General features: G+C 40.2%; 1 protein-coding gene across 11 annotated transcripts in view; it reads left to right on the top strand.

Annotated features, from left to right (window-relative positions):
- Nucleotides 1-16,739, top strand: part of MTR (5-methyltetrahydrofolate-homocysteine methyltransferase) — a 108,726-nt gene that overhangs the window by 68,842 nt on the left and 23,145 nt on the right. For all 11 annotated transcript variants that reach the window (XR_013529957.1, XR_013529956.1, XM_078357283.1 and 8 more), the window contains 4 exons: nucleotides 174-281; nucleotides 1,393-1,493; nucleotides 11,259-11,326; nucleotides 12,251-12,371. Coding sequence is in view for 9 of the 11 variants with exons in the window: in XM_078357283.1 (XP_078213409.1) it covers nucleotides 174-281; nucleotides 1,393-1,493; nucleotides 11,259-11,326; nucleotides 12,251-12,371 (398 nt within the window). In the remaining 2 variants the exon portion in view is untranslated. The remainder of the gene's footprint in view (nucleotides 1-173; nucleotides 282-1,392; nucleotides 1,494-11,258; nucleotides 11,327-12,250; nucleotides 12,372-16,739) is intronic.

Genomic DNA, 16,739 nt, shown 5'->3' with positions numbered 1-16,739 from the left:
ATTCACTGGCTTTTCCTCTGGGAAGCTGATCCTTTATTCTGCCTGCTGTCAAAAGACTCCAGTGTAGCTGGCCTGCTGTCAAAGCATACATTCTTAATTTGTGCCGGAATCTCACAGGTGGCCATCGGCAGTTGTTCCTGTGGTTTGGTAAAGATCTTATGCTTTTTTCTCAGGTTATAAAGTCAGCCCGGGTGATGAAGAAGGCTGTTGGCCACCTTATCCCTTTTATGGAGAAAGAAAGAGAAGAAACCAGAGTGCTTAACAGCACAATAGAAGAAGAGGCAAGTCATTCTGTTCAGGCCTATGGCCCTTTAATGAGTTGGCCTGGAAGGCTTGTTGAGGTGGTGATAGGGGCCTAAGCAGTTGGGCTTGGCTGCATTTGTCATTGAGGATAAAACAGAGAAAGGATCCCACGTCTGTCCCTTTTTTAACCAAATATCAGAATACTCTGGGACTTTCTTTTGAATGTAGCTTTATAAAATTTTTAATATAGATAAAATTTTTCAGTCAAATCCCATGTTTTCAAGGCAAAATGAGTTGATTCCTTTGTTCCTTCATTAACTGATCATTTACAGACTCCTGTGATGTGCCAAGTACTGTGCTAGGCACTACTCAGTACGAATGTCTGTGCCTGCCCTTGAGGTAATTGAGCTTTGCTTGTTTTTAGAAAACTCTTAACTGAATATTCTCTTTCTGCTGGTGAGGTCCTTGGCACCACTTCTGGATTCAATTTAATTCTTGTTGGCTGCACCACCAGAGTAAATCATTAAGCTTTTTGACCTTGTTTAGCTCCCTGTGAAGCTCAGGCAGCTTTGGCCCCTAGGATTCCAAATTTTTAAACTGATCTGTGTGTGTGAATGGCTCAGACAGAGTTTATAAAAACCCTTCTTGTTTTGTTTGCTTCTTTTCTCTTTGTGGGGAGTAGTGGGGATGCCGACTGTGCACAGAACAGCAGTGCTGAGGAAAGATGGCTCACGTGCCCCCTGCCTGGGCTGTTGTGGAGGTTTTTCAGATTCCAGTGGAACATACATGGTTAACCTGTTCCTCTTCCTCTCCCTGGCCTCTCCCTTAATTGCTAACAGTAAACGTGTCACATAGGTTCCCCCCCGAACCAAAGTTAAGGATGTGGTCTTCAGCTGTGGAGCTGTTTTGTGTGTGAGCACCAACTGTTCTTTGAAAGGATGGGACCCCCAATCTTGGTGGAAGCCCCTTGGGTGGGCACATTAGGTGGACCTCCTTTGGACTGCTTGGGCTTTGGTTTCCAGGTCTGTCTTTGAGATGGTCTTGGTCATATTGAATTGCTTGCTATGCTGGCCCGTGCCTGGCTCTGGACAACTAGGTGATCTGTGCTGAACCACCCCACCTTGCTGAGCTGCTCGGCTTCTTTTCTAGGACCCTTACCAGGGCACCATCGTGCTGGCCACTGTTAAGGGCGACGTGCACGACATTGGCAAGAACATAGTTGGTGTAGTCCTCGGCTGCAATAATTTCCGGTAAGTTAGGGCCTCATCTCTTTCAACTCCTTTTCCATTTAAAAACGAAGGCTTTTTAACAGAGTAATTCTTTAACGGGTGGGAAGAGTAGGGCATGGCAGTGGATGTTAGAGGTTATTTTTTATTTCTTTTTGCTTACTGTTTGCTTACTTTTTGAATTTTCTACAGTGAACACAGCATTTCAGATGAAGTAAGCTAGTAATTATCTGTGCTCAATAAGGACATAAAGCATAGTAAAAGCTATTCCAGTGGGATCAAAACAGCCCAGAAGATTCCTGGGGTTGGATGTTGGGACAGAGGCGCTAATGGCTGGAGTATCAGGCTCCTTCCCATGGCCAGTGGTGTTCATCATATTCTCTTTTTCCTTTTAATAAACTCAGATTTTAGAACTGAGATCTTATGAGAACTTGGCTAAATGGAGTTTTCCAGGAATGCGTTACCTATACAAGTCTCAATTGGCTTTGCTTAGAACCAGGACCCTGTGTTCTTGGTGATGATTAAGCTAGTTTTTAGCATGTTTTATGCAAATAAAGCCCCTTTCTGGTATATCTCATTATAATTAGTAAATATTCATAACCAAGTCATTTTTGTGTAGGAGCTGATGACCTATAGTAAGTATATGTTTAGCTTAGATTTGAACATATTCTTTGTAATGAAAAGCCCTAATAGAAATAATGCCTTCCCTATCCATGTCTGGCCAACAGTCCTTTTGAGTCTTGGACTTCTTTCTAATGTGCTGTTTTCTCTAGACAGAGAAGAAAATTGACTGGAGCTATCCCTGTACCCCTCAGTTTTCTTCTTTGCTGTCAAGTAACAATTACCCTCTAAGTTCTCTCCCTGCTGTCAACATTTATATCCATCTCTGCCTTCAAGGCTAATTAAATGCAGCTAAGAACCTTTCAGGAAGGCTGGAGACAGAGGAGCAGTGTCAGGAAGGCAATTTTTTCCCTCTGTCTTCACAAGTACTTCATTTACCTGTTCACTTGCTGTCTAAAGACTTACCATTCTCTCCTAGTCCTAGAAATGAGGAATGCTATTTCTATCCATGTCTTTATTGTTTTTTTAAAAAGATAAATTTATTGGAGACAGGTAGTTGTGATGAAATTTTACCTATATAATAAATATTTGGATAAGGTGTTGGCATCCTGAGGTCTAGAAAGCATTTCTGCTGTTGGCTTAACCTTTGCAAACATGAGGTTGTTGGTTTCTGTTTGCGTTCATCGCCATCAGTGAAAATTCACTTCAGTTAATAATTGTTTATAGCTCACTTACTACATACCAGGCATTATACTATAGATGCTAAAATGATTTAGTTGACTTTTCTGCTTGAAGATGTTTACCATTTCTCAGGCTAAATAGCCAGGTACATGTTCAGCTTTAATAATGGGACTAGAACCATTGAAGAAGGTGACTTGTAGGTAAACTTCCTAAAAATGATTCTTGAGATATCACTGTCGTGTGTTTTATCATTATTTATTTTGATCAATGGATACTTAGCTAGGAGTATCATACAAGCAATGTTTATTTCTCCAGTAAAGACATTTTAAGAAGCCAGGGAACATTGTGGCATTTCTCCAGGGTGCTACTGGAATCAAATGTCAATAGTTATGAAGACTGCTTACTTAGCCTGAAGCTTTCCTGCAGCACATCCGGTTCCTGGGTGTTGTACATTGAGGGTTTGCTTATCTTTGCTAATAAGTCTAACAGGAGAAACACCTTTTGATGAAACGTTACTTTTATTTTACAAAAACAAGTGAACATGCAGACTTCATGTCCAAACCCCTTTGGTTTGTGTATGATCACACAGACTCTTCCACTGGTGAGTTTAATTTCACGGTGTCGGCTAGTAGGCAAGTGTCCCTGAAGATTGCCTTATGGAGTAATGTGTTCTTTTACTGTCAGTACCATGCTAGTATGCTTGAAGGAATTACCCAGTCTAGTGAGTGAGTCTAGCAGATGACGCTGTGTCTAATCCTTCTCTTTCATGGCTTTCTATCATTGTTGTAGTGAATCTCACAAAATGATAACAGTGTTCTTTTCTTTGTAGGGATAAAAGAAAGAGGGCTAAAAGGGACAGAATATATTTTTTAAATGGGGAAGATATGATGCAGTAGAATTGCAAATTTGAGGATTTGCATAGAACTAAATAGCACAGTTAATGCAAAAGAAAAGTTCTTAAAGGGAATGAAAAATGCTCCTCCAGTGAATACACAAATGATGGGAAAGCAAAGCAGCCTGATTGCTGATTGGAGGAAAGTTCGAGTGGTCTGGATGGAAGATTAAACCAGCCGCAATATTCCCTTAAGCCAGAGCCTCACCTAGAGCAGTTTGGTGTTGCCAGAGGGATACCGAATTGAAGAGAGCTCTGTCTTCAATTCTTTGAAAGCTGAGAGAGGTGAAGAAGCTGCAGAAGAAAAGTTTCAAGCCAGTAGAGGTTTATTCCTGAGGTTCAAGGAAAGAAGCCGTCTCCTAACATAGCAGTACAAGATGAAGTTCCAGTGTTGGTGGAGCAGCTGCAGCAAGTTATCCAGATCTAGCTGCAATCACTGAGGAAGGTGGCTACACTCAACAATAAGTGTTCAATGTAGATGAAGTGGCCTCTGTTGGATGTAGATGCCATAAGGACTTTCATAGCTAGAGGGGAGAAGTGAAGGCCTGGCTTCAAAACTTCAAAGGACAGGCTGACTCTCTTATGAGGAGCTAACACAGCTGGTGGCTATCAGTTGAAGCCAGTGCTCATTTGCCATTCTGAAAATTCTAGGGCTTCAAGAATTATGTTCAATCTCCTCAGTCTTGTTCTGTAGATGGAATAACAAAGCCTGGATGAGAGTACCTCTGTTTACAGCATGGTTTACTGAATATTTTAAGCCTATCTTTAAGACCTACTGCTCAATAAAAAAGATTCCTTTCAAATATTACTCCTCATTGACAGTGCACCTGCTGACAAGAATTGATGGAGATGTGCAAGGAGATGAATATTGTTTTCATGCCTTCTAACAGAACATCCATTCTGCAGCCTGTGGATCAAGGAGGAATTTTGACTTTCAAGTCTTACTACATTTTGTAAGGCTGTAAGCTGCCATAGATAGTGATGGATCTGGGCAAAGTAAATAAAAAACCTTCTGTAAAGGATTCACCATTCTAGATGCCATTCAACCATTTGTCATTCATGGGAGGAGGTCAAAATATCAACATTAACAGGAGCTTGGAAGAAGTTGATTCCAACCCTCATAGATGACGTTGAGGGATTCAAGACTTCAGTGGAGGAAGTAACTGCAGATGTGGTAAAAATAGCAAGAGTAAACTGGAATTAAAAGTGGAGCCTGAAGATGGGAATGAATTACTACAGTCTCATAGTACAACTTCACAGATGTATTATTCTTATGGCTCAGCAAGGCTGAGCAGAGAAAGTAGTTTCTTGAGATGGAATCTACTCTTGGTGAAGATGCTATAACAGTGTTGAAATGACAGCAGAGGATTTAGAATAGTATGTAAACTTAGATGATAAAGCAGTGGTAACGTTTGAGATGATTGGCTATAATTTTGAAAGGAGTTCTGTTAGTAAAATGCCATCAAACAGCATCACTGCTACAGAGAAATCTTTTGTGAAAGTCAGAGTCAGTTGGGGCGGCAAAATTGACTGTTGTCTTATTTTGAGAAATTGCCGCAGCCACCCCAGACTTCTGCAACCACCACTGTAATCAGTCAGTGGCCATGAGCATCAAGTCAAGACCCTCTACCAGCAAAAAGATTACAGCTCACCGAAGACCTAAATGATAGTTAGCATCTTTTTTAGCAATAAATATTTTAAATTAAGGTATATACACATTGTTCTTTTAGAAATAATACTGTTGTGCACATGATGTTAAGCATGTTCTGAATGAAAAGACCACCTAAACAGGCTTTGTGTGAGCAACAATGCTGTTTATTCACCTTGGTGCCAGTGGGCTGATTCTGAAAAGAGAGTCAGTGGAGGGCGGTGGGATAGTTGATTTTACTGGTTTGGGGTAGGCAGTGGAAAGTTAGAGAAGTTATAGTTCAGGGTGGTTTTGCAAGCTGGGTGGGGGTGGGGTGTCATTGGGAGGTTGTCACGAGGTCTGGTGTCACAAGGTTGGCTTATCGGTTAAGCTGGAACAGTGGTGGAATGTCACAAGGTTGGTTAATTGGGCTATGCAGGAGCTGGTTGTCGTTCTGACTTCAGACTTTCTGCTCTGGGAGACCATCCAGGGGAGTACGCGCAGGTCACGGGGGTCGCCAGGGCTTGACTTAGGGTATGGCTATGGCCTATGGTGCAGCCAGTTCAAAGAACCTTGCACATAATAGAGTACGGTATAGTGTGAACAACTTTTATATGCATGGAGAAACCAAAAAATTCATGTGACTCACTTTATTGAGATACTTGCTTTATTGTAATGGTCTAGAGTTGAATCTATCTAGCATTAGTCTGAGTTACGTCTGTCATCTGAATTCCCCCCAAGAAATAATGTAGAATATTTGGAAATATTTTTATTTATTCCATTGAGGTTAATTTTATATATACTCTGTAATAATAACTAGGAAAAGACAAAAGAGGACATTTTCCATTTAACAGATAATCCACAGTTTATGTAAGAAAAACATACTATTTCAAGATAAATTTTAAAGTCGTATATCATATGTCTAATATTTTTAAACATGGGTCTGATAACCAGTGTTTCTTAATATAACTATCTAGTATGAGTAAAACAGCGGTATATGGCTAAGCATGAAAATAGCTCAGAACTGTGTAACGTTGGCACGTTCAGCTGAGTGGGGAGCATGACTGTGTCTCTGTCAAGGATGTAGTAATCCAGTCTCTCCTGAGCACTTTACATGCTCACTGATAATTATTTAGAGGCTTTTGATACATTTTTGAAGGGGAGACCAAGAGTTTGTTTATTTTTTTAAAAAGTGTTAGATAGAAGTAGCAACAGACCCTATTGGCACTGCTTAAGTACAGGTTGGAAACCTTGGCTGGGGACTGTAGACTGGATGGAAACACATGCCATCTAGTGGTAGCATCTGTGAATTGCAGGAGCAGCAGATAGGCTGCTACCTTAGTTAACCGAGAAATAAAGGGTAAAATGACAGCAAGTATCAGTTACCTTAAAAGAATACAGATGCAGTTTTATTTTCCTTTTAAAATTTATTCTGGAGAGGAAAAGGACTTTTTATCTCATATTGCAGTATTTATTTTTGAAATTCTATGTATTTTTTAAAAATCTAATCTTAAGTAGTATTAGATGCCTTTGCTAAAGGCAGATTAAGTAGTCCAGATTAAATGCTTCCTCTTATAGCTCTGTTCTGAGCACTTAAAAAAAGTTTTTTTTATAGAGACAAGGTCTTGCTAATGCTGCCCAGGTTGGACTCAAAACCCTGGCCTTAAGTGATCCTCCTGCCTTGGCCTCTTAAAGCACTGGAATTACCGGCATGAGCCACCATACCCAACCTCTGTTCTAAGCACTTTAAAACAAATACTATAAAATCAACATCTTCTGTAACATTCATTTTTGTTCTCTTTAGCCTCCCACATGACAAAATATTATAGGGAGAGGCCCACAGACATAGGGTATGGCTCAAAATGGCCAAGGGAAACTGAGGGAGAGTCAAGGAAGATGGGGTTATGTGTAAGCGTGAAGCAGGAGGTGAGGTAGAGGTGAGAGGGAAGGAGTGGGAAGGTGGGCAGAATGGTAGCAGGCACAGAGGACAGGCCTGGTTCTGAACTGTACCCTCTTCTCTGACTTCACATACCCTGGGATTCTAGCTGGATCAGGACTCTGGGCCTTCATAGTGCTGGTCTCTGCCTAGACTTCCCTGTTTCCTTCAGCTAATACCCACTTAATTTTTCAAAATTCATTTCAGGCTGGGCGCAGTGGCTCATGCCTGTAATCCCAACGCTGTGGGAGGCCGAGGTGGGTGGATCACGAGGTCAAGAGATTGAAACCATCCTGGCCAACAGGGTGAAACCCTGTCTCTACTAAAAAATATAAAAATTAGGTGGGTGTGGTGGTGCGTGCCTGTAGTCCCAGCTACCTGGGAGACTGAGGCAGGAGAATTGCTTGAACCCGGGAGGCGGAGGTTGCAGTGAGCTGAGATCGTGCCACTGTACTCTAGCCTGGTGCCTGGCGACAAAGGAAGAGTGTCTCAAAAAAAAAAAAATTTAATTTCAGGCTTCCCCCTAGGATGCTTCTAATTGTCATCCATTTTGGGCCTCCCATATATAGTATTCTGTAAATGCTTCCATTGTAGTACTTGCCACATCATATTCTAATTCAGAGCTTGCCAACAGTTTCTCAGCGCAGATGTGCCAGGAAACCCATTCTCTTTTCTGCTGGAGAGTACAGTGGGGCCTCCGTCTTAGATTGGTGGCCCGGGGCTGTGAGCAACTTCCTCTGTGTATCCCAGTGCTGTAAGTGTCGTTTTTTTATGTGTGGGGAAAGTAGGAAGTGCTCCTCTAGGCAGTAGTACATTTGACCATTTCCCCAGCAAGATGAAAGGCAGGTCAGTAAGCTGGAAATGGAACTTGTCACCCAGGCCCCTGGCTCAGCGTTCTTGGTCGACTTCTTACCGCACAGATCAGTGGTTGAGAAATCAGCTCTCCTGCTGATTTCTCCTCTGGGAGTGGTCTTTAAACACAGACATGTTCTGGGACTCAGCCCTTGGATTTCTCTGTCTTCACTGTCTAGATTTGTGTTCCTCACACTATAATGTGCCTTCTTGCCACCTGGGATTTTGTTAAAAGTCAGATTCTGATTAGGGTAGGTCTGGACTGGAGGCTGTGCGCTCCCACAAGCTCTCAGGTAGTGCTGGTGCTGCTGGGACAGGAGCACACAGGGAGGAGCAAGGCCTAGGGTGGGCTGAAGTCATCTCATTTGTTTTGTGACTTCAGTGTCATCTGATATACTGACAGGTCCCCAATTGTATCCCCAGTGTGGATCTCTCCCCCAAACTTAGACTTACATATCCAGTTGACTCCCTGAGTCTGTAAAGATCCATTTGGATCTCTAAAGAAATCTCAAATTTAATATTTTGAGATAGTTCAGTCCAAAGTAGATCTGTTAAATATAAGTCAGATTTCTTACTCCACTGTTGAAACCCTCCAGTGACTTTTTCCCCTCACTCAGTAAAACTCAGAGCCCTTGTAGTGGTCTGCAAGGCCCTTGTGTAGTGGATATAATCTGGACCCCACCCCTGGCCAGTTAAATCACAATCTCTGGAAAACGGAGTCCAGGCTTCTGGTTGTTTGATTTTGAAAAAAGCTCCCCCGGTGGTTCTGCAGTCTACCCAGGCTCTGGCCTTTCCTTCCTCCTTTGAATTCGTCACCCACAACTATCCTTCTCCATAGATGTTCCAGCCACAGCAATCTCCTTGCTCTTCCTTAAATGTGGCAAGCATGCGTATAACACGTTCCTGTGAGAAACGCTGCTGAAACAAGAAAAAGTAGTAAGAGCAAGATGATTCTTGCCATCATACTGATGAGTTTTAGTTGAATTTTAAAACATATACAATGTTGAAAAAAGAAATCAGCTTTGCCTTTTTGTCTTGAGTTAAAAGCAGTGTGCAGTTTTTCCTAGTTTTATATGTGACAGCCTATGCTTAGTCATTGTTTAATAAAAGATCCAGGTACTAGACTTTCTTCACTATGTTAAAAAGGGAAAAAGGAGTGCATGGCACCATCTCGCTCCTGCTGTAACCTGCAGTGGTCCTGCGTCATTAGCAGCTCCAGTGTGTATTTGCTACCGGGCTAGTGCCAGCCAATCTGAATATACTTATCATTGATTCGAAGTTCTCTTATTTTTACTGAAGATTCCATATGTCCTAGTTTTTTTTTTAAAACTCTTTTTAAAAAAGTAATATGAGTCCAAGCTAAAAATTCAGTGGTATGAAAGGGCATACAGTGAGAAACCAGTCCCCTTCCTGCCCCAGTGTTCGGCACCCATTGTAACCAGTCAGTGTGTCATGTTGTAGTTCTTACGCATTCTTTGTTCTTGTTATTTAAACGTTTTTGCCTATTTAATTTTAAGAATTGTTGATGTAATGAAATAAGTAAAAATGCATGTCATAAGTTTTTCAACATCTTTTAACAAATAGAAGATTAAATTATCAAAATGACATTAAGGGCATTAACTCTAAAATAAAATAAAATAATTAATTCTAAAATAGGTAATTCATAGAACATTTTCCAGGGTAGCCATTCCTTTTCCTGTGAGTTCTAGGAAGCTCTCTCCTCCATGAGTTGAAATTTGTCTGGCGCTGCCCTGTTCTCTGAGAGTGTGCTCCAGGCTTCCTCTGCCCCAGGGCCTGCTTTGTCTCTCCTGTGTGCCCATTTAGAGTCAGCTTTTCCTTTGAGTGTTGCCCTCTTGCCCGCAGTGACCTGCTCCCTGAATCATTCTCCCTCTCTTGCCTTAAGTAATCGGGTTTCCCTGACAGCCGTTCATGTGCAGGACCTGACCCTCTTTCTGACAGTTTTCCCCATTGGCTTCCATGTTCAACAAATATTTATTGAGGAACTTGCCCAGCTCTTTTTATTGGCCTAAATGGATAAGATAATGGATTTTGGTTTGAGATACTGATTCAGATCCTAACTCTGCCTCTAATTAGTTGTATGACTAGACAGATTGCTTAATTTTTCTGGGCCCCTTCTCATTAAAATGAGGCCCATAGTAGTGGTTTCATTATAGAGTTACTAGGAGGATTTAATGAGATCGTTTATGCATTAATGATGGGCACTGTGGCTCGCACCTGTAATCCCAGCACTTTGGGAAGCCCAGGTGGGAGGATCACCTGAGCCCAGGAGTTTGAGACCAGCCTGGGCAACATAGGGAAACCCTATCTACAAAAACTTTAAAAATTTTTGTAGATTTAGTGGGGCATGCCTGTGGTCCCAGCTACTCTGGAGGCTGAGGCAGGAGGTTGAGGCTGCAGTGAGCTGTAATCATGCCGCTGCACTCTAGCCTGGGTGACAGAGTGAGACCCTGTCTCAAAAACAAAAGAGATTGCTTATGTGAAAAGCTTAGCACAGTGTCTTTCAAAAGGTGAGTGGATAAGCAAAACGTGGTATCTCCATACAGTGGAATATTTTTCAACCTTAAAAAAGACTGAACTTCTGACATGTCTCGAAACATGTTTGAACTTTGAAGGTATGTGCTAATGAAGTCAGCCAAACACAAAAGAATGAATACTGTATTGTTCTACTTATATGAAATATCTAGATTAGGTAAATTCATAGAGAAAGGAAGTAGAATAGAGTTTACGAGGGGATGGAGTGGAGAGGGTGGGAGAGAAGAAGGGGTAGTTATTGCTAAATGGTGACAACATTTCTGCTTTGGGTGATAAAATAGTTTCAGATATCAACAGTGGTGATTGCATGACGGTGTAACTGAAATTAATGCTATTGGATTGTACATTGAAAATGGTTAAAATGGAAAAGTATATACCGTATACATTTTACCACAGTTTAAAAAAAATAACGTACCAGAAACCACTGAATTGCACACATGAAATGTATGATATGTGAATGATGTCTCAGTGAAGCTGTTTAAAAGCAATCGTAGCAGGTGCCTGGCGTATACATAGTAAGTACTGAATAAATGGCAGTTGTGGTAATCGTCAGTATTTAGTGAGCATTTCAACTTGATTCTCGTTTACATTAGAGCGGTTTTTAATGGTTGAAATAAAAATGTTCATTTCAGTTTTGTCTCTAATGGGCTCTCATTAATTTTCTCATCTCTCGTTTCTGTGCCTCAGAGTTATTGATTTAGGAGTCATGACTCCATGTGATAAGATACTGAAGGCTGCTCTTGACCACAAAGCAGGTACTGTGCAGCTGCGCTTCGGGAATTCCCCTAAATGTCGCATCCCCAGGTGTCTGTCGGTGAATAGTGATGCCCCGTGAGGGATCTGGGGCACATACAGACAGTCAAGTGCCAGCTCCTACACGGGGTTGCTTTTGTCACCATCCCTAATGGAGTTGAGAGAGGTGAGTGAGTAACCATGGAACCAAGTGCTGGAGATGGGGACAGACCTTCTTATAGGAGAACGGTTGTATTAGATTTTTCTCTCTGTGTGTAGTCATTTTTGTATTTCTTCTTACACTGTGATATATTCAAGTCTGGGAAATCATGAGCTAAAGATATCTTCTGTTGCATGGCTTCCTAAAACGGTGGCAAGTAATTATTACAACCTTAAGTTGATTTCTTGTTTACTACCAAAAAAAACTATGGCAAGTAATTATTGCAACTTTAAGTTATAAATCTTATTTACTACCAGAAGCAAACAATAAATTGAAATTCCCCAGTCAGAAAAGATATCTTAGAATTAGAAATTGGGGATAGGCACAGTGCCTCATACCTGTAATCCTGGGAGGCTGAGGCAGGCAGATCATTTGAGGTCAGGAGTTTGAGACCAGCCTGGCCAACATGGTGAAACCCCAGCTCTACTAAAAATACAAAAATTAGCCAAGCTTGGTGGTGGGCACCTGTAATCCCAGCTACTCAGGAGACTGAGGCAGGAGAATTGCTTGAACCCAGGTGGCAGAGGTTGCAGTGAGCTGAGATCGTGCCACTGCACGCCAGCCTGAGCAACAAAATGAGACTCCATCTAAAAAAAAAAAAGAATTGGAATTGGGAATTCAGGTTAAGTCTTTTGGTCTTTATTATAAAAATGGATTTTCATTTTTCTCCTTTTTCTTTTATTCTCCTCACTGTCCTTTTTTTTTTTTTTTTTTTTTTTTTTAATAGATATAATTGGCCTGTCAGGACTTATCACTCCTTCCCTGGATGAAATGATTTTTGTTGCCAAGGAAATGGAGAGATTAGCTATAAAGATTCCATTGTTGATTGGAGGAGCAACCACTTCAAGGTAAGTTACACTAATGAGCTTTGTGTTCACTTCAAATTCTCTTAAATGCCAGTGTTTAAAAACAATGGTAAACCTGTTTTGTTTTGGATTTTCCCTTATGTTTAGTACATTGACTTTTTGTTATATAAACACAAAAATTTTCTGGTCTTCACTTGGGCAAGAGCCAGAATACTTACAGAGCATGCTATAGGAAACTTTTTTATAATTCCTATTCTTTGCTTTTTCTTGGATTTCTTTGGCACGCAATAATCTTTTTCTTAATGGTCTCACTTCCAATTCAGTTCCTGAGAATTCTAATGAACTCTTCTCTTGAAATCAAACTGAGTGGAGAAGCTGTGTTTTTGACACAAAGTCATTACTTGAACTTTTTCCCACTCTTATCTTGAAGCAGGTGTCTGGTTGAATAATTACAGTTTCCTTTGAAGGAAACTGTAGTAGTAGTTTGGAGGCAGAAAACCCGTCTAGCAAGAATGAACTAATGATCACTTCGTAGAGTTTCTGAAAGGGGAGCTTTTTGGGAACCTTTGGGTTAGCAGCATTAAGAGGTATAAAATGTAAAGATGAGAAAGTTCAAATTTGTTCACATGATAATTATTCAGTTTACCAGATTTTTCCTGGGATCCTGATCATAGTGAAATGTGGTAAGTGATACCCTAACTGTGGGTAGTAGACTTTTTAATGCCACCACGTTCACTTTCTCAGGAGCATTATCATGCTGGAAAATTGAACTTAATGGTCCCATAGCATCTAGTTTATTTTTCTGATGCAGAAATGCAATAAAGGTGTGGTTATAGGTATACCAGAGTTCCTTTTGCACTAGAAACAACTTTACATTAAGCCAATTTATATAGGGTGGTTCAGAGGAACAGAATCAATAGGGTATGTTTATATAGAAAGAGATTTATTTTAAAGAATTAACTCCTGTGATTGTGGAAGCTGACAAGTCTGAAATCTGCAGCCTGGAGACACAGGTAAGAGTCGATTTCTTGAGTCTAAAGACAGGCTGAAGGTAGAATTTCTTCTTCCTTGTAGGGGTGGGGAGTGGGCAAGGGACCTTAGTCTCGTCTCTTAAAGGCCTTCAACTGATTGGACAAGGTCCACCTACATTGTGGATGATAATCTGCTTTACTCTAAGTCTACTGATTAAAATGTTAATCACATCTAAAAAAAATACTTTCACAGTAACATTTAGATTGTAGTTAGCCAAAAACTGTATACCATGGCCTAGCCAAGTTTATACATGAAATTAACCATCATACTATTTAAAATTTGAATGGATTGTCTTCATAAGTAGAAACAGTATTATGTGTCTTTAGTCCATTATCTTGTTCTTCATACTTAAAGGATTCAATAGTTTGATTATCATTGCTAACATTAGAAACCAGGGTTGGTTTTTCCACAAGGACTTATGTACTAGGAAATACGGCAGAGTTGGTCTCAAGGGATATGGCCAACCATTAATAATGTGTTTTGATGATCATGGTCTTGGGTAATTGATGACAAGCTTAGTGAAGAGAATGGTAAGAGGACCTACGGACTGTTGTCAGAATGACAGACTTTTTAATATCAATTGTAAAGTAGAATAAATAAATATTTGAATGAGTATAACTAAAATACATTATGAGTTATGTAAATATGATGCTGGCTTCAAAATAAGAATGTTTTTATATGGTGGGACGCTACACTCAGAAATCTGCTACTTGTGCAAATTGGAACTGTACTTAATAGTCCATTTTATCATTTCCCATGTAAGACCTGCCAGATTAAAGAAAAAAAACATTGAGAAGAAACATGGCTATCCTCTCAAGATGCATTATTGGCAGTATTACCTTGTTAATGATTTTTAGTAGTTATAGTCTGGTATATCAGACTAGAATTGGTAAGATAGGAAATCACCAACATCTCTTCAGTTACTGCAAAGTACCTATTCTCATTGTCTGGGAGACTGTGAATGTGTTTGGCCTAAAGGTAGAAGCTGGGTCCGCTGACCTCCTAAGGTTTCTTTCAACTCTCCAGTGCTTTGCTTCTCTATGAGCTCTGCCTCTTCTGGTTCTCTTCTTGTCTATGCCTGTTTCGGTTTCTGGGAAATTGCTTGGAAAATAAGAGCTAGTAGGTAGCTCTGCTTCCGGGAACTATTCCCTTCTACACTGTGGTGCTGGAACAGCCTTTGGAAAAGGTTCTCGTGCAACCTCCAGGAACTTCAGTGTAGAATTCCCCAGTTCTGACTCCATTCTAATTAGTGACAGTGGATGAGGTCTGAGACCTGAAGTCTTGCTTTATCAAGTTCTCTTATTTAAGTGAGTGCTTTTACAGAAGTTCAGCAGTTATACAGAAAAGTACACGAATCATGTAGATGTACAACTTGACAAGTTTTTACAAAAGGGAACCCACCCATGTAACCACCTCCAGATCAAGAAATAGAACACTAATGGCACCCTAGGAACCTCACCAGGTTCCCCCACCCAGTCATCCTTTCCCACAAAAGTAACCACTGTTCTTTCTTCTGTCACCATAGGTTGGTTTTGCCTGCGTTTCAACTTTATATAAATGGAGTCATATTGTATATATTCTCCTGTGTCTTGCTTCTTTTGTCCCACGTCATGTCTTTGAGGTCCAGCTTTGTTACAATAGTTGTTTGGGTTTTTTTTTAATGTAGTATTCCATTGTATAGTATGCTGTGACTTACTTACTCTTGCTACTGTTAGTGGACATTTGGGGTTTTCCACTTTAGGGCTATCACAAACAATGCTGCTATGAACATTTACTCTTAGAAATTTTGGTGCACATGTATGTGTATTTCTGCCTGGAAGCAGAATTGCCAGACCATGTGGTATGCCTGTGATCATCCTCATTAGCTATTGCCATGGAGTTTGCCGAAGTCACTGTAGCAGTTTACACTCCCACCAGCCATTTTGAAAGTTCCAGTTACTCCACATCCTTTGCAGTTGCATCCGTTGTTATGGGTGGGTAATACCTTGCTGTCGTTTCTGTTTGCATTTCTCTGCTGATCAATGATGTCAGGCACCTTTTCATTTTTGTATGTTGACCATTTGGATATGATTTTTAAGTCTTTTTTAAAAATTGGGTATTTTGCCTTATTGTTACTGGTTTGTACACGTTCTTTATAGTATATACAAGCCCTCCTTTATCAGAAATATATATGCTGAAAAAAATAAATTTTTTTCAATCTGGCTTGCCTTTTGCTATCTTAGTGCTGTCTTTGGATAATGAAAGTTCTAAATTTATAATGTGTGATTTATCTGTCTCTTCATATATGGTTAATGCCTCTTGCATCTGAATAAGTAAATCATCTCCTAGGAGAGCCACCTTTTCTAGAAAGCATTGAGGAGTTGGAGTGTCTCAGAAGCTTATCTAAGAGCCCTTACTATTATTTCCTACAAACCAGTGGAGGACTTAGCAGTAGCTTATTAGCTCAGGATTTCCACATTTTCATGAAAACATTGCTGAGGGGAAATAAGCCTATGGCTTTCCCAGACATTGGTGACTTACAGTAGCTTGCGTAGAACTAGAACTGTACCCCCAAGACACTCAGAATGAAGGTTAAGGCTGTCAGGTGCAGGAGTGTCCAATCTTTTGGTTTCCCTGGGCCACACTGGAAGAAGAATTGTTTCAGGCCACACATAAAATACGCTAACACTAAGGATAACTAATGAACTAAAAAGAAAAATTGCAAAAGAGTCTGTCATAATGTTTCAAGAAAGTTTGCGAATTTCTGTTGGGCCGCTTTGTGTTGGGCGGCATGTTGGACAAGCTTGGTCTAGTGGATGAACCGATATTTGGAGAAATTGAAAGAGTTATATAGATTTGAGGTTAAGTATGGGTGGAAATATGCTTTGAGTGTCCTTTTTTAACCCGTAGCTATGAGATAATAGAAAATATGATATTCTTCTATCTGTAATATAGATAGTTTTGGTTTTATAAACTAGAAAAAACTTTAATGGAAATCTGGTCCTTTAGCTGCAGAACTTTTCAAGGGCCTGAGTTCTGGCAGTCATCTTTCAATTTTTAACAGATTTATAGCTGACAACTGCAAAATATCTATTTTTAAAAAATATATACTTGGAGAATTCAACAGAAAGTCACATTACTCAAAGGCAATTTTCTTAGTTAAGAAAATTAACTCAATTTTCTTACACTTAATTTTCTGGGTTTTTTTTTTTAATTGTAGGAAATAAGATACTGAGTCCTATAAATGATTTCATTTTCTTATTTGTATTGGTCACAGGGAAGCTTGGAGCTTAGATCAGTGTATAGGATTTCAGGAATGAATTTTATATGCTAATCTCAGTCCTGATTCTATCTTAAATTGTCCCATCTCTGTTTTTCCTTCCTCTCATTTTTCTCACC

The sequence above is a fragment of the Callithrix jacchus genome, chromosome 19 (genome assembly GCF_049354715.1).
Source record: "Callithrix jacchus isolate 240 chromosome 19, calJac240_pri, whole genome shotgun sequence".
NCBI classification, from domain to species: Eukaryota; Metazoa; Chordata; class Mammalia; order Primates; family Cebidae; genus Callithrix; species Callithrix jacchus.
This window is presented reverse-complemented; position numbering and strand designations above follow the sequence as displayed.